Source organism: Schistosoma haematobium, chromosome 1, assembly GCF_000699445.3.
Source record: "Schistosoma haematobium chromosome 1, whole genome shotgun sequence".
Lineage (NCBI taxonomy): Eukaryota > Metazoa > Platyhelminthes > Trematoda > Strigeidida > Schistosomatidae > Schistosoma > Schistosoma haematobium.
In genome coordinates this window covers 77,376,980-77,394,815 of record NC_067196.1, presented here as the reverse complement: position 1 = coordinate 77,394,815, position 17,836 = coordinate 77,376,980, and the positions used below count along the sequence as shown (strand labels likewise).

Below are 17,836 nucleotides of genomic sequence, written 5' to 3'. Positions count from 1 at the left end.
CAAACCTAAGGGATAATACCCAGAAACTGGAGACACAACATGTCAGAACAGACTGTAGGCACAACTCCTACTCCTTAAGAGTTGCCAAATGCTGGAATTCGTTGCCGGCTGGGCTAGTCTAATCGACTTCCCAGGAGTCCTTTAAGAGTAACTTGACCTATTCTTAAGGATTAAGAATAATATCTTGCTATGATTTTCCAATTTCTTTTCATCTCTTGTCGTTAACATGCCTAGGTTCCTGCCTCGAGGTATTGCCGATCCACTGCTACTAGACACGGAAGCCGGTTAAGCAAAAGCTTCTATTCCGTCCACAATCATTTAAACCACTTAAATATTCCAAGTAAGATTTACATTTAGTATTACACCTGATACTTATATTTAGGTGGGTCATATTGAAGGTTTTAAATATATCAGCCTGAGTAACGCAAGAAGATATCTATCAATATTGTTTAAACAGTTGAACTATCTAGGTGACTAAATATTGGCCAATAATCACCCAACAAGTTGGTGCGCGCTGTTTGGTCTTGTCAATACACGTTTACTATCGCCGCTGTTAGCTAGCTCCAAAATGTCGAGGGTTTTCTTGGCGTTTATTGCAGTGGCCTTTCACGCACTGTCTCTGGGCTCTATAGGTTTGTTCACTGTATGAACTAGTCATTTTCCAGGTGCCATATCATCAATGTCTATAGACTTGGGGACTGAGTTTATGAAAGTTGCGGTGGTTTTGGTTTGTTCTTAATGACTTAATTTTAATTCACTCACAACTTTTAGCCCGGAAAACCTATGGAGATCGCCCTTACTCCGTGAGTTAGTGGTTATTATTGTCTATTTTTCAGTGATTCTAGAAGAAAAACTTCAACTGCGGTCGGCTTCAAAAACAATGAAAGGTTATTTGGCAGTAACGCAATCAGTTTAGTAAGCTCTTTATTGTCCTCTATATGTTTTCATTCTGTTACACTTTCTCGGAGCCACACATTTTCTGTTGTGACGTGTGACTTAAGACATATCAATTAACTTGTACTCTGCGTACGTATGATTGTACTAATAGTGCATTAACGATTCATAGCTGCTTATTTTTATCAGTACTACTGCATGGGAAACAACTGTAGATCTCTCTGGAAGTCTGTAAAAAAGATCAAAGTCGAAGTGGTTGAGACAATATTCCGGCTTACTTTCCAGTTGTTGGGCGTCTGGTGCTTTAACTTAGTTAAAGTCATCATATAGTGTGAGACAAGCCGCCATATCAAGTCATAGCAGGGTAAAATACACGAGATGATTGGCGAGATAACCGAAATAATATTACCAATGGTAGTTCTACAAGAGAGGATAAGCTAAAGAAATGAAGCATGAAATATTAAAACTTAACAGTAATGATGACAAAGTGTGAATGCATATCCACCATTGTTGTCGTTTCCTGGCCATTTCGCTCGATGTCTAGTCTCTAGTTTTAACGTGCAGGGTCGAACTAGGTAGTTTAAACCTACCAACACGATAGTGTAACAGCCTTTGACTTCATGGACTATTGTTTATTTCACTTATGACACCGTTAACTTCCTTCCAGCTTATTCCTACTACAGCAAGCATTACACCTCCGAGTAGGTCGTTGTTAGGCAAACGTGATGTGTCCCAGACATCTCAATTAATGAAGATTGTAATGTTGCTAACCGATCAACTTAGTTTGCGACGCCTGATCTTAATGGTAGTCGATCAATTGTCTCACAATAAGTGATCGAGGCTCAGTAGATTTTGTAGCCTGAGCGTCTTTTACTTTCATAATTTACGGCCTTATATTAATGCAAAGCGAACTGTGGCGGATTGCTTTGATTATTGTCTAGGTGAAGTTTTATTCTCTGAGCTGGGTGGTTTGGTTGTGGAGTTTTCATTATTCATCTAAACATCCTCAACACAAACGTCAGGTGGCAACATTTGGTACGGTATTACCAGAATTTGATCCATTTGAAATATTTTTATCAAACTTATCAGACTTCATTGGGAACTAGTGAATCATTAAGATTACCAGCATGTGATCAGAAATTGATTTATTCGAAATATTTGTCTCGCAATGATTTTGAATGTTGCTCGACATAGCTGGATAGTTAAAGTAATTGAAATCTGATTAAAAAACATTTGAATATTACCCAGATTTTACCTTATTTACCTTTATTAAATGTTCTGTTGGTTCCTCCCTCTATCACAAAACTATTCCTTATTGCAACAGATGTATTAGTTATCTCGTTAAATATATGATTTTGGGGTGCGATTCCGGACTTGATTGTTTAAGCATGTGTTCCTTCAATGCACTGATGAGCATTAAACAAGATTTAATGAACACGTCTTCATTAAATTGAAGCACTGATTTTACTTCTGCAACTGAAATTGATATGTTCATACACTGGTAACTGCGTCGTTTATTGTAACGGCGATGCATTGCTTCGGTTTGGGTACCCGGGCAGTATCCTAGCCCTCACACAAATCGAATGATTTATGTGGCTCATATCTGTTTGGTGCCTCTTTGTACCAATGCTTATGTGTTTAAATAAATAGATAACACTGCGACGTGGTGTAAAAAAGTATATTTGTGACTAAAAACAGGACTTGGGGGGGGGTAAGTTGAATTAAAAGCGGTTATAAATGAAACCAGACGGTTATACTGTAAAATGAGACTTGTCAACTGACCCCGTCGGTAAATGTTATGGCTTTTTTTAAAATTGGCATCGCCAATTATATCCGCGTCGTTCATTCTTATGCTTGAAAGAATGAGGAACCACTGCGAAGAACACCAAGACTGGTACAAATAAAAATTAAGGAATCACAAAAACACGATGACCGTAATCGAGAATGCACATTTATCTGTTGATTGTATACCTATTTTAATTACCAATTAGAATTAAATCATATGAGAAATACCTAGACTTAACAAACCACATGTTGCATATCATACTGAGCAGAGCTCACGTTAATTTAATACAAGAATATGGTACCTTGAACAAACATCAGACTCAAGTAAATTAATGTCATACCAAATAAAATATCACAATCTAAAACAAAACCAATATTATTTCGAATAATCATTACATTGAATCAAAAATAGAAGGAATATTAAACCAAATTTACAATTGGTAAAAGGATGTCATTTTGCATTTTCATCCCGTCATATTACATTCTCCTGGTGGTTGACTAGATTATAAAGACCACATCTCAAAAAAAGCATGGAATACACCGGACAGCTTGCATGCAGCTAGACGATTCAGACCTCGCATCTGACCTAGCTCTTTTATCCTATAAACACCAACAAATGCAAGTGAAGACAATGTAGCAGCAATCTCTGCAACCTCTACAATCATCATCCAAAAGGTACAAGTAATTATAAACAATTGTCTACATAAGATACTCAATGTCGTTGACCATATACCGTCTACTGTGGGAGAGAACAAACTAACTCCCAGCTGAGGAGGAAATTAGTTAAAGACACTGGATGGGACATACATTAGGGAAATCATCAAACTGCATCACAAAGTAAGCACTAACTTGGAATCCTGAAGGAAAAAGGAAAAAAGTATGTCCAAGAGGTTACACATTTTGTATTGTAATTGTTAGTAAAGCGAAACCTATATATTAGAGTCATTTTAACGTGTTATGTCAATATTGTTCTTACTTTTGTAGGCTTCAAGAAATCCTGAATACGTATTCCAGTCCATTCCGTCTCTTCTTGGGAAGTCTATAGATCATCCAATGGTGAAACTCTTTCAGGAACGTTATCCTTACCACAATTTGTCTTATGATGCCACATCTGGACAACTGTTTTTCAGTCGAAAAGATGGTGTGGTGTTTTCGGTTGATGAACTGGTCGCTATGCTTCTTGAATATGCCCATAATTACGCTGAACTCTATGCTGGTATGCTTTCCTTTGGCTTTCGGGATTATCACCAAGCTTTATTTATCATACTGCCACTGTTAAATTTTAATTGCGGCACTTTTTGCTTTATAATTATAGAGTTATATCCAGAGAAATAAATAAGTGCTCTGGTGGACCTAGTGTGAACATTTCTCTAGTCTTTTGGACGTATGAAAGGAACAAAGTACCTGTACTTTTGGACCAAATATAATCTCCTAGCTTAAGAAAAAGTTGCATACCAGTTGGAGATGACAATAAAATCTGAGCGACGATCGGTAGTTAGTCTTCAAAAAAGATAAATACCTAATAGAAAATTTAGTATTATCAAGAGTTCTGAAGTTATTTCGTAATTATAAGAATAGACACAAAACAGTTCTCTTAATCGTGTGCTCATGTGATTGGGGGAGGGTATATAGGAGCTTAAACAAATCTAAATCAGACCAAAACTAAAGCTGTCTGTGGCAAGTTAGACTAGACTTCGTCACACCTGGTTGTGTGTACAGAACTGCAGTGGTAAAAGTTCTGCCGCGTGTTGGTAAAACATAACCGTTCCATGTTGTTATTTTGTAAATCCCTGTACTTTGGATTATCGTCTCTGATTAGGTGCTCGCATATGGCAGCAAAATCGCATAAATCAAGTTAAGGATTGGGAACCCATGTTTGGGTTATAAGGAAAAGTATAATTTTATGGATGCCATAGTCTTAAAGAACTATCCTTACTATCTGCCGGACTTGGCGCTATTTGGTGATAAAAATGTAATAAAGAACAGAAGTTTGGTCATTTTGTGATAACATCTTGGAATGCATTGTAGTTGTGCCGCTTCATCATTTTGTCGTTCACTAGAGACCTCGGTGACGGCTTTAGGATAATATAACCTTTACAAGTTAGTATGTTACCGAGTAAAGCTCAAAATATAAATCAGTAGCAATGGTGGTATAGTTTTATGTGGTCTTCTGCAGTTTTAGTAAGATAAACCTCAGGAGACCTATCGTGGTTGTGAGGTTATTTGAAGTTTATCCTTTAAAACGTTCTGCACTTTGGTTTTTACTATTTCGAATATCCTCCAAATATGACTATTTCATTTTGTGTGGCACATAAATAAATAAACAAGTTGGTAAGTTGAATAACAGGCTGTAATATCAAATAGTTCTCATAATGACTTTTTTCCAGGTTCTATTATCAAGACTTGCGTGTTGACTGTACCTAGTCATTTTGGTCAGGCTGAAAGGCGCCGCTTAATACAAGTGTCTGAAATAGCTGGCTTAAATGTCCTTCAAATAATTAACGACAATTCTGCAGTGGCTCTGAATTTCGGTTTGCTCCGTTTTAAAAGTTTCAACGAAACACCTCAATATTACATGTTTTTTGATATTGGTTCAATGAGCACAACTGCAACCTTAGCAGGTCAGTTAAAATTATTAGTCACGGCCAGGTCTGAAACCAGCCTGGTTTTCTCATGTTTGCAGTTTTTGTTAAGCGTCCGATAATTATTAAGGCTAGTATTTTAGATGCTATATTAGTCAATCCAGTCCCTGTATGGTTAGCACAGGATGATTTTGACCCTTTATATATTGGGACAATCAGTGATTGCGACTAGTCAGATAGGATTACATTCAGTTCCCAGATTTTAGCTAAAATATTAGTCAAACTAATCGTTAAAACTAGACCACCACAATTAAAGACCTCTGGGGCCAATCCATCTGGACCACCTGTTCTTCTGCTATACTCTCTCGGTGAGATCTTCAGTTTATTAAGTATCCATTTAGGAACTCTGGATGACATGGTTCAAAAGTGACCATATGAGCTGAAGACATAATTTTTTATCTCCGCTTAGACCGTATTTGTTTCCTTACTCGTCATTGGTTTGGGCTCATGAGTTTATATCTCTTGTTTACATGATTTCCCTACCGGTTTTGTTGATTTTCCTTTCCTATATTGCTGTTTTGGCAGCTTGAACCTATGCTTCGTTCTGTAGTATCATTGCTTGTCTGTTACTGTCATTTTTAAACGGATAAGTTATTTCTATCTGTTCGCTCAGTCTTAAAGTTATCCATTATTTTTTTCGTTGAGAAAATCGGATTATTTCTCGTGGTTTTGTTCCATAGCCTACTCATATGGGAAACACAGAGATGGAGATGTTGTGGCAGATTTCCCGATGTTGAGGATTGTAAATGTCAGGTAAGTTGTAATAAGATTATAATACAACCCGAATGCTTTACTTTTGCCCATACAATAATTATTGTATTGTAAGCCGTGTCACTTGAGTTAGCCAGCTTCGAATGCTTGCAACCCCTTACGCAGCTAAACCTTCTAGTTAAGGATGTCTACTTGCTCCTAGATTGAGAGTCTACAGGTAAGCGATCAGTTGCTGAGTGAGGCGATAAAAAAGTTAGATCTTGGAGAATCCTATGACAGATTGGCTAAACATAAGACGACTAACAACTTACGTGAGCGATATTTGGTGTAGCCCACTATAGTAACGGACTTAAATAAGAGTCTAGTTACATTTTTCACCAGGTTGATGTGGTAAAACATTCATACATTCAGTTATTCTAAATCATGCGTTACAGTCGTTTAAAAGATTACCAAGTTGTTCGTTGATTTTACTCTACAGACCCTATTAGCTTGATTTCATTGATAGCATTTAGTTAGGAAATGTAACGATACTTTCTCGGAAACTTTTGTTGTTTTAATTGCATACAGTTTTAATGTATTTTCCCTTAAGCACTTCATGTTAACCACTCAAAAGTTCTATCACACCAAATACATCATGTTACAACAGAGGAGCTCACCGCTGTCATATTAAATTCTTTAAAACTGCGTAGTCTGAAAGTCATTAAAATCGAGAGAGTACTTAGAGGATAAAAATTTAAAATTCTAAGGAGTATATGCATCAGTAAACCAGTACAGATATACATTTACAAGTTTGTAATGTTTTATTTTTAGTCATGATCCAACATTCGGTACACAGGCTTTCATTTATCGAATAAGAGATCAGTTATTGGAAAAATTCTGTGAAATAAAGAAATTAGATAAAGATCTAGTGAAAAAAAGTCATCGAGCTATGTCTAAACTGGCTTTAGAGGCCTCAAATGTGCTTACCAAACTTAGTGCAAATTCCGAAATATTCGCCCAGGTAATTGTAAACGTTTTTCGAGCGATGTGTTATTTACATATTTTATTCGTATTTATATAATCGATCCTTTAGTTTTGCTCAACGAAGCAAGTGTTTGTATGTAATTTGCTTTGGTTTACTATTTTTATGATACAAATGGTGAGACTATAATTTATGGACAACCTTTGAGTGATGCTAAAGTGATCTTCAAAATGAGTGTTATAAAGCAGTGTGAGGAGTTAAAATTGTGATTTACAGTTGATAGTTAGGGTTATGAACTAAATTTAGGGTTTTCATCACAATGCCAAAACTCTAGCGTTATCTTATATCTGATTGGTTCATCCATAAATTAGTCTGGCCATATAAATATTAGTTAATATAGGACTTAAAATATAATTAATAAATTAGTAGGTATATGAATATTCATCGATAGTAGTAAGCAAAGTTATGTGATTGTTTCTTGCTAGTTGATAAAGAAGTAATTCAATAACGTTAATATGCTGCATATAGGTTATAATCTATGCGAAAATGCACAAATGATAGGCGTTGAAAATTATTTGAAATACATATTCACACAATTGTTTTATGCAATTTAGAATTGTGCAATTTACTACGTAAATAACGCTTGCCTTATTCAGAAACTTATTATAATGTTTAGTTCGAAGAAATATATAAACACAGTCAATCAAGTTTTCGGCAATTTTTTTTGCAACATATAAGGTTGAAAATTTGTTCAATGAAGAAGATCTAAATGTTAAAATTACTCGTGCTGAGATGGAAGCATTTTGCTCTGATCTGTTCGAGAGAGTTAAACGACCGTTTTTCGATATCATGGTCGATTTTTCAATGGAGTCATTACAAGAAGTTATTCTAATGGGTGGAGGTACACGAATCCCAAAAATTCAATCTGTTCTAATCGAGTATAGTCAAAAGTAAGTTATTTTTTCCTAAATTCTAGCCCAAACTATCTAGTAAGACAATTCTCATTTCTGTTTCCAGCAGATTCACATTTAGTTATTTTTATGACCCGTTTCGTTTATTTTTCTACGAAATTACTGTTTGATTTATTTTGCTTATAAGTATCTTTTTCAAGCACGCTTCATAATGTAGTCTTATCAAAGTCTTGGTATAATTGTAGTCACAAACTGTAGGACACATTATGTTTCTAAAACGTAACTTGATACTATCGGTATGGAATAAATATTAATCAGTTAAAAAAGTGAATCATATCGAATAGTAATGGGAAGTACATTGAAATGAATAACATCGATACTTATAAGAGTACAGTTTCATTGATTGGTGGTTGTATAAAGTCAGGCTACATCAACGTTAGATTAAGCTAAAGTGATGAAAATTTTGAGTAAGCCACTTTGTGATGGATACAACTGACAGTTACAAATTTTGGATGACGTGGTAGCTTACTTACTTACTTACGTCTGTTACTCGTTGTTGCTACCTTGACGTGGTGGTCGGGCTTGCCTATCATGATGAAGCAACCGAGCTATACTGGCTGGAACAACCGTTCCTCAAGGTCCTACCATGTCAGACAGGTCGGTTGAAGAGCGGTAAGACTAAAAACAACAAACCCAAGGTCCGAAGGCGAAGTCGTACTGCTGACTGTACAGAGGTGTGACAGCAGTAAGGTGTTTCCTTCAGACAACCAGCATGACAGCGATGCTGCCTTCCCACAAGGAGGGGTGGGGTTAGAAAAGGTCAGATTCAGATTCAGATTTGTGTAGTAAGGACAGAAGGCCTACGGCCTATTTTATTCCTTTTCTAGTATGCTTCTGTGAGTGTCCAGTCTTCTCTTGAAAGAGTCAATTGAAGGTGCGGACACCAGTGCTTCAGGCAGCAGGTTCCAAGTATTGATGACTCGGTGTGAAAACCTGTATGCCACGGGTATTTTGTTCGTTCTTGGCTTTTCTACTCGCCTGCTATGTCCTCTGAGGTGTCCCGATCTAGTGGGAAGAAAGAGAGAGAATAAGTTAGGTCCGAAATCATTTCTCAGTATTCTGTACATCAATATTAGATCTCCCCTTAGTCTGCGGTAGGATAGAGTAAAGAGGTCCAGTTTTTCGAGCCGCTCTTTGTATGTTAAACCCCGGAGTTCCGGAATCGCACGGGTAGCTTCCCTCTGTACTTTTTCTAGTATGTCTGAGTCACCTTTTAAACAGGGGCTTGCAGCCTGAACACAGTTCTCTAGCTTAGTTCTCACTAAGGATGTGTATATAGTGGTGAACATGGCAGTATCTAACTTAGTGAATGTCCTTTTTAAAGCCCAGAGGGTTCGAAACCCCTTGGCTGCGACCTCCCGGCAATGGGACGTCGTCTTTAGATCATTACTCACTGTCACCCCTAGATCCTTATGAGACCGGACTACGGGTAATGACACATCCTCTATGTTGTACGTATTAACCTTTGAATCCCCCAAGTGCATGTAGACACACTTTTCCGAGTTGATAGGCATCAGCCACTCTTTAGACCAGTTTATCATATTATTTAAATCCGCCTGAAGAGTAAATGCGTCTTTGTCTCCAGTTATTACTCGCCAAATTTTTACATCGTCAGCGTATAATAACATTGGAGACTGTATTATACTTGTAAGATCATTAACGTACATTATAAAAAGTAAAGGACCTAGGACGGAACCTTGGGGTACTCCACTAAGTACTGGTCTCCAGATGGAGCACTTGGAATTTATTCTTACTTTTTGTCTACGACCTACTAGGAAATCTTTAATCCATTTTAAAAGAGGTCCGGCAATACCAAGGTTTGCCAACTTCAATAGCAGTCTATTAGTTGGTACCTTGTCAAAAGCCTTACTGAAGTCTATGTAGACAACATCCACTGAGTTTCCGTTGTCTAGCGCATTAATCCAGAGCTCCCTAGCTATAAGGAGGTTCGTTGTACAGGATAGACCCTTTCTAAAACCATGTTGTGCCATGTTCAACAAGTTATTGGTTTCCATAAATGCCGTTATGGTCCGTTTGATTATTCTTTCCAGTATTTTAATTACAACACTGGTGAGGCTTACGGGTCTGTAATTCGATGGAACTTGTCGTAGACCTGTTTTATGTATGGGAGTGACGATTGCGTCCTTCCAGTCCATAGGTAACACACCTTGGTCAAGTGACATATTAAATATCACAGTCAGTGGGGCCGCGATATATTGGGCAATATGTCTCGAGATTTTGGGGTGTAGTTCATCTGGTCCTGTTGACTTCTCCATATTTAGGGTGCTAAGAGCCTTAAGCACATCGTTTTGGTCGAAGTCCACGGTGAGCAGCTGGTTTGTTGACTCTGTAATTGGGTCTGGTTCTTTCTCTAGAGGAGGTTCCTGAGTGAAAACTGCCCCAAAATATTCAGCCATAGCCTCTGCTTTTTCCTGATCTTCCTCTATCATTTTAGATTCACTTCCTACTGTAATTAGGTTGGGAATCCAGTGATGAGTCCTTGTTCTGTAGTTTATGTACGAGTATATTCTCTTGGGCTGCTTGAGTTCAGATTGTGCCAGCTGCATTTCATATTTTCTTTGAGCTTCCCGAATTTTCATTATACACTCGTTTCTTATCGATCTGTAGCGTTCCATCGTACCTGCTGTGCCAAGGTGGATGGCAACGTCCCAGCATTTCTTCTTTTGTCTTAGTAAGCGTCGAATACCCCGCCCTAACCAGGGATGTCCGTGCTTCTTTTCCTTTGGGACAGTTCAGGGTATGTATGGTTGAGTTACCCGATTGTATAACTGTCTGAATAGAGTCCATGCCTTTTGTACTGATGCCTTTGAGTCAATTTCCCAGTTTTCAGCCGATGCTGCGGAGTTAATTGCCTGCATATCTGCCTTCCATATGTTGGGACGGGCCGGTGCAACTGTTTGACAGGCAATCTCAGCCATGAATTTGAATAAGATGACTGCATGGTCACTTCTCCCAAGTGGTGGGAGAAAAGTCATTTGACCAACATCATCACCGTGTGTGAAAACTAAATCTAAAAGAGAGGAAGAGTTTCTTAAGTCGTATCTTGTGGGATCTCTAATGTGTTGGAATAATGCTAGTCCAATCGAGGTTTCTAACAGTTTGGAGTCGAACGACGATATGGATGACCCTACTTCTAAGTTAACCCAGTCGACCCTAAAAATGCACACCTCGCCTTATCCCACGGATATCCGTCTCCGGCGGTAAAGTCTCAACAAGTACGGAGCTAACACAAAAATTACTCATAAAAAGGTCGTGTGTGACCGACCTCAAGCAGTTGTCCCTTGGGCACTGCGGTCACGCTTCCAGGTCACTAAGACCACCTGTAATCCAATTTCCTTTTCAGGTACCTCCAGAAGAACCCTTCCACGGTGTGGGCAACCGGAAAGTGATAACCGCCCTCATACCTCTAAAAGCACTCGAGACCACTGTATTCATAATCAACCTTCGTCTTCACTTCCTATTATTCCTCCTGTATCGACTTTCACCTCTAAACTTCCTTTTTCGGCTTCCTCCTCAAGTGTCACCATAGCCAACGATTCTAGTGCTCAAAACACTGTCCCAGGTCTACTGAAACCTCGCTCCAAACTACACATTGGAGCCTTCAATGTACGCACCCTATGTCAAATCGGTCAACAGGCTTCCTTGGTTAGAACCCTAGAATCTCGTACCATTGATGTATGCTGTGTCTCTGAAACACGCATACAGGATCCCAGTGTGGTCATTCACTTGACCTCACCTCGGCAACACGAAGAGCCAATGAGATACACCCTCTGTGTATCTGGTGACCCGACGGCCAGCTCTCGTGGACTGGCAGGAGTAGGGATAGCACTAAGCATGAGGGCGGAACAAGCACTGTTAGAGTGGATCCCCGTTAACAGTCGTATATCTGCTGTTCGGCTAAACGGCTCCGTAAGAACTCAGAAGGATAGGGACACACGTCGTTGCCTTTTTGTCGTTTCTGCCTACGCTCCCACCGACTGCAGCTCAGATGAAGTGAAAGATGAATTTTACAGAAAGCTATCTGAAATTCTTCAGAAAGCTAAACGCTCAGACATAGTACTCATAGGGGGTGACTTTAATGCTCAGATAGGTAGTTTAAACCAAACAGAAAGGCATTTAGGTGGGTATTTGTTAGCGGGACATAGACTAGATTAAAGCATGCTCAATGCATGATTGCTTTGGTGCACGCTGATTGGCTGATTCTTATCCAATCAGCACTAGTCGATAGTCGGAGAATACTCTGGAATCTTCTTATGTAAAAACTATAAATATACCGACGTTTTCCCCTATTGTGCTTCCTACTGGCTTCTGACTTGCTATTTGGAATATAATCTTTTTCCTGTTCAACCGTGTTCTGATTTGGGGACTTGTCGAGTGAATCGGTGTCCGAGAATACTAAGCAATAGGAATAGCTGGGTCATTAACCGTAAGAAGAAAGACAGAGTTATAACAGTGGCGACGGGGAAAAAGGAAAACAAATTCAAGATGCCCATATCAGATGACCAGCTTAACCGAATACTACAACAACAGCAAGCACAACTTGATGCACAAATGCGGTTGTTGGAGACTCTGACTCAACAGCTTAACATCCACTGCTCGAATTCACATGCTATTTCAAGTACGTCTTGTGATGCAGTCGCTAGCAGCATCCCAGAATTCATCTATGATCCCGAAAGTGGAAATACTTTTCTCACGTGGTTCAAACGTTGGGAAGATACATTTAGAACAGAATTCTGTAACCAAGACGATGCGTGGAAGACCCGATTGTTGGTACGTAAGTTGGGAAGCAGTGAACACGCACGTTTTGTTGACCATATATTGCCAAAGTTACCTCGAGAGCTCAGTTTCGAGGAGACGGTATTTCAGTTGTCAGAGATATTCGGCGAGTCATCCTCGTTGTTTAGTATTCGATATCGGTGTCTAAATTTGGTGAAACGCGAAGCCGATGAATATGGTGTTCTAGCAGACATCGTCAACAGAGAATGTGAACGTTTCAAGTTACGCTCGTTGACTGATGACCAATTTAAATGCTTAATATTCATCAAAGCTCTTCAGTCACCACAAGATGCTGAGATCAGGACGAGACTTTTAGCTCGACTGGATCAAGACCCAAACGTCACACTCAGGACATTGACAGATGAGTGTAAGCGTCTACAAAGCATCAGACACGATAACGAGTTGATTGAACAGGTAAATCCTAATTTAACCTGCGGTAGTGTAAATACTGTTACTAGGTTAAAAGTTCAGAAGCCGGTAATAACTCGTAACAAACCAAGGACTGCATGCTGGTTATGCGGTGATTGGCATTATGCACGATTCTGTTCATTCAAGAAGCATAAATGTCAGGAGTGCAACAAACGTGGACATAAAGAAGGTCATTGTCCACCGAAGCGTACGTCTCAGCCTAAGAAGAAGCATAAACGTCCTCGACATGTGAAATCAGCCGAGTCTAAATCTCTTTCTCTGGTAGCTGCTTTTCAAACAAACTATGACATTCGGAGAAAGTATGTTACCATCCAGATAAACGGCATATCAGCTCGTCTTCAAATTGACACGGCATCAGATATCACGTTAGTGTCTAGAGAAACGTATAACTTGCTGGGTAAACCGCCAATGAATCCATCTAAGAAAACGGCTAAAAACGCATCAGGTGGTGTGCTAAAACTGGTTGGTGAATTACAGTGTGAATTTTCCTTCAATGGAACTAACTGTACAGGAATATGTTACCTAACAGAACGGCCGAACCTTGATCTTCTTGGTCTAGATATGTTAGACAAACTTGGAATAATGGATGTACCAATTAACAGTGTCTGTAACGTATCGCGTTCATCATTGGACACCCCAGTACTTCCAAAGAAGACAGGTGATAGGTTACTAGGAAAACCGAAAAGAAAAATACGAACACATTTCGATGTCATCCGTCCTACGCCAGCTATTGAACCCCAACGAAACCTATCGATGGAGAATCAGTTCAACCGACATCATGGGGCACAAAGACGATTGTTCACGGTGGGACAAAAAGTACTTGCTATGGACTATCGTGGGAAACATCCTACATGGACAGCTGGTCGGATCTTGAGAAAGAAGGGGAGTGTGGTTTACGAGGTGTCAGTTGGCTCGGAAGTTTGGGTACGTCATGCTAACCAATTGAAAGCAACCTCGATAGCCAGCAACAAGATTCAATATCGATTACCTCTTGATGTTCTGCTAGACACCTTTGAAATCAAAACGCCGGGAATAGACACATCAGTTTCTGTGCAAGAAAAGAGTGATACTTCTTTATTGCCTAGACGATGGACTAATCGGAAGCACAAGCCAGTCACTCAGTTGCAGTTGGACCCTAGCACCAGATCCTACGAATCTGCTCAGAGGGGAGGTGTTAGCGGGACATAGACTAGATTAAAGCATGCTCAATGCATGATTGCTTTGGTGCACGCTGATTGGCTGATTCTTATCCAATCAGCACTAGTCGATAGTCGGAGAATACTCTGGAATCTTCTTATGTAAAAACTATAAATATACCGACGTTTTCCCCTATTGTGCTTCCTACTGGCTTCTGACTTGCTATTTGGAATATAATCTTTTTCCTGTTCAACCGTGTTCTGATTTGGGGACTTGTCGAGTGAATCGGTGTCCGAGAATACTAAGCAATAGGAATAGCTGGGTCATTAACCGTAAGAAGAAAGACAGAGTTATAACAGTGGCGACGGGGAAAAAGGAAAACAAATTCAAGATGCCCATATCAGATGACCAGCTTAACCGAATACTACAACAACAGCAAGCACAACTTGATGCACAAATGCGGTTGTTGGAGACTCTGACTCAACAGCTTAACATCCACTGCTCGAATTCACATGCTATTTCAAGTACGTCTTGTGATGCAGTCGCTAGCAGCGACCGTAAGAAGAAAGACAGAGATTATAACAGTATTTTAGTATTCCGGCACAACGAACAGATAATGGTGATCGTTTGCTGCAACTGTGCTCAGACAATCGTTTATTTTTAGCAATTACAAATTTTAAGCATAATGAGAGACATCGTTTAACATGGCGACCCCCTACACCAAACCAACGATGGACTCAAATAGACCATATTGTCGTCAGTCATCGTTGTAGAGGATCGGTAGAAGATTGTCGCTCATTCTGGAGTACCTGCTTGGACTCCGACCACGCCCTAATACGGGCACGCATCTGCTTGCGCCTCACTGGACGCAAAAACGCCACACTAAAAAGAGCCATTATAACTGAATTGAGTAGCGAGAAAACCAAAAGTAGGTTCCAGGAACAACTGAGGTCACACTTAGGTAGTTCTGAAACCGAGGTTGACCCAGATGTTGCTTGGAAAGCTATACAAAAAGCTGTGGAAACAATAGTGACATCTATCAGTGATTTAAACCACAGGGTTACAAAGAACCAATGGATTTCCTCAAGGTCTATTGTACTGATGGATTCTCGCAAACTCATCCCGTCAGGCTCTGAACACGATGAAGAGCGACAACAAATCAGATCTAGGTTAAGCAAAAGTCTAAGGAACGACCGTGAGCAGTGGTGGGCAACGAAAGCAAAAGAGATGGAAAAGGCGGCGGCTATGGGGAACACAAGACAGCTCTACAGACTAATAAAAGAAACTGGAATCAATAAGTCAAGTGTGAGATTATATCGGAAAAAGACGATACACTCATCTGCTCCAAGTCCAGGCGTTTAGAACGATGGGCGGAACACTTTAGGGAACAGTTCAGCTGGCCTTCAGCTACTCTTCAACTACCCTCCATTCCCAGACAGTGTGAATGGAACATTGAAGTAGGTCCCCCGACTCTTGCTGAAGTTCAAAAGGCTATAGTTAATCTGAAACGAGGAAGGGCAGCTGGTCCAGATGGATTGGCTCCAGAGGTCTTTAATGATGGTGGTCCAATTCTAGCGATTAAGTTGACTAATATTTTAGCTAAGATCTGGGAATTAGACTTTATCCCATCTGACTGGTCGCAATCACTTATCGTCCCAATATATAAGAAAGGGTCAAAATCATCCTGTGACAACCACAGAGGGATTAGTTTAACAAACATAGTATCTAAAATACTGGCCTCGATAATTATCAGACGCTTAATTAAGACTCATGAACTGCAAACACGAGAGAATCATGCTGGCTTCAGACCTGGTCGTGGCTGCATAGACCACATATTCACCACTCGTCAGGTTCTAGAACATATGCATACTTATCGGCGTCCGACAATGGTGGTCTTTCTCGACTTAAAAGCAGCATTTGACTCGGTAGACCGCGAGATTCTGTGGCAGTGTCTGTCATTGAAAGGCGTACCACAGAAGTACATAAACCTTGTAAAGGCTCTTTACTCGAACACTACTAGTCGAGTCAGAGCTTATGGCGAACTGTCATCTACTTTTGCAACCTCAAGTGGTGTCCGTCAAGGCTGTCCACTTTCCCCATTTTTGTTTAACTTCATCATAGACCTATTGATGGAAATAACACTCGTCTACTGAATTCTCGGGTATTGATCTCCTTCCAGGAGGTCCGCTTACCGACTTAGAATACGCAGATGATATAGTCCTGTTTGGTGAAGACGCTGATAGAATGCAGAGTCTTTTAGTAGCACTGAGCAACAATGCCAGAATGTTTGGAATGCGCTTCTCTCCCTCTAAATGCAAGTTGTTGCTTCAGGACTGGTCTGCGTCAACACCTGAACTAAGGATAGGGAGTGAAGTAGTCGAAGGTGTTGACAACTTCACTTATCTTGGAAGTCTGATCAGCCCTAATGGGTTGGTGTCTGACGAAATCTCAGCACGGATACGAAAAGCTCGTTTGGCTTTTGCCAACTTACGTCACCTATGGCGAAGGCGAGATATCCGTCTATCAATAAAAGGACAAGTATACTGCGCAGCAGTCCGTTCTGTTTTACTTTACGGCAGCGAAACATGGCCATTAAGAGTAGAAGACACTCGTAAGCTACTAGCGTTTGACCACAGATGCCTTAGAAATATTGTTGGCGTCTTCTGGGATCACCGGGTAAGTAATAGTGAGGTTCGACGCAGGGTATTAGGGAAGGATGGTAAATCAGTCGATGAGGTTGTGAATCTTCATCGACTGAGATGGTTGGGCCACGTGTTACGTATGCCCGAACACCGATTACCACGACGTGGAATGCTAACCGGCGTTCGGGATGGTTGGAAGAGTGTTAGGGGCACCAGTGCTTGAAGTCACTAACTTCTAGTCTGAACCATGTTGGTAGATGCAGATTAGCTGGTTGGGGTCCGCGTGACTGTCGTAACCAGTGGTTGGAGACTGTAGGTGACATGGCTCAGAATCGATCACAATGGCGTCGGTGTATAAACTCTCTATCTCCCCTTAAACTAAGAGATTAAAATTGTTTCATATCTTTCTTTCTACGAACTAATCCTTTCTTCCTGTACTATATCCTTACTGCAATCTTTCTTTTATATATTACGACCTCTGAATTAACTACTTTTATGAATCCGGTGTCCATCTTTTTGTGTTAATGAGATATGGGAACTTGAACCGATGCATAAATGTGCCTGGTCCTACGTTGTAGCTGACTGACTGACTGACTCCTCGTGAAGGAGCATTGGCCGCTTAGCAGCATTCTCCATCCAACCCTGTCCCGAGCAATCCTTTCCAGCTCTTTCCTGTATTTTAGTCTGTTTTTAGTGCTGCACAATCTTTACTTGTATATATTACGTACTATTATTCTGAATGTACAATACATCCGTTAACTCAAGAGTATTTTATGTCATCCAGCTGTCCAACATTTGTCTGGTGTAATCAATATTCAAACCGTTTTTATAAAGAAGGAAACGGATTTTTTTTTGAATTTCATGTCT

General features: G+C 40.0%; 1 protein-coding gene across 3 annotated transcripts in view; it reads left to right on the top strand.

Annotated features, from left to right (window-relative positions):
* The first annotated feature begins 506 nt into the window (after window positions 1-506).
* Window positions 507-17,836, top strand: part of HYOU1_1 (Hypoxia up-regulated protein 1) — a 29,650-nt gene continuing 12,320 nt past the window's right edge. For 2 of the 3 annotated variants that reach the window (XM_051218585.1, XM_051218583.1), the window contains exons 1-8: window positions 507-727; window positions 772-803; window positions 837-915; window positions 3,664-3,895; window positions 5,067-5,300; window positions 6,002-6,074; window positions 6,843-7,032; window positions 7,732-7,943. In XM_051218585.1, coding sequence (XP_051075189.1) covers window positions 680-727; window positions 772-803; window positions 837-915; window positions 3,664-3,895; window positions 5,067-5,300; window positions 6,002-6,074; window positions 6,843-7,032; window positions 7,732-7,943 — 1,100 coding nt within the window. In that variant the 5' untranslated portion in view covers window positions 507-679. The remainder of the gene's footprint in view (window positions 728-771; window positions 804-836; window positions 916-3,663; window positions 3,896-5,066; window positions 5,301-6,001; window positions 6,075-6,842; window positions 7,033-7,731; window positions 7,944-17,836) is intronic. The other variant, XM_051218584.1, reaches the window with a different exon arrangement.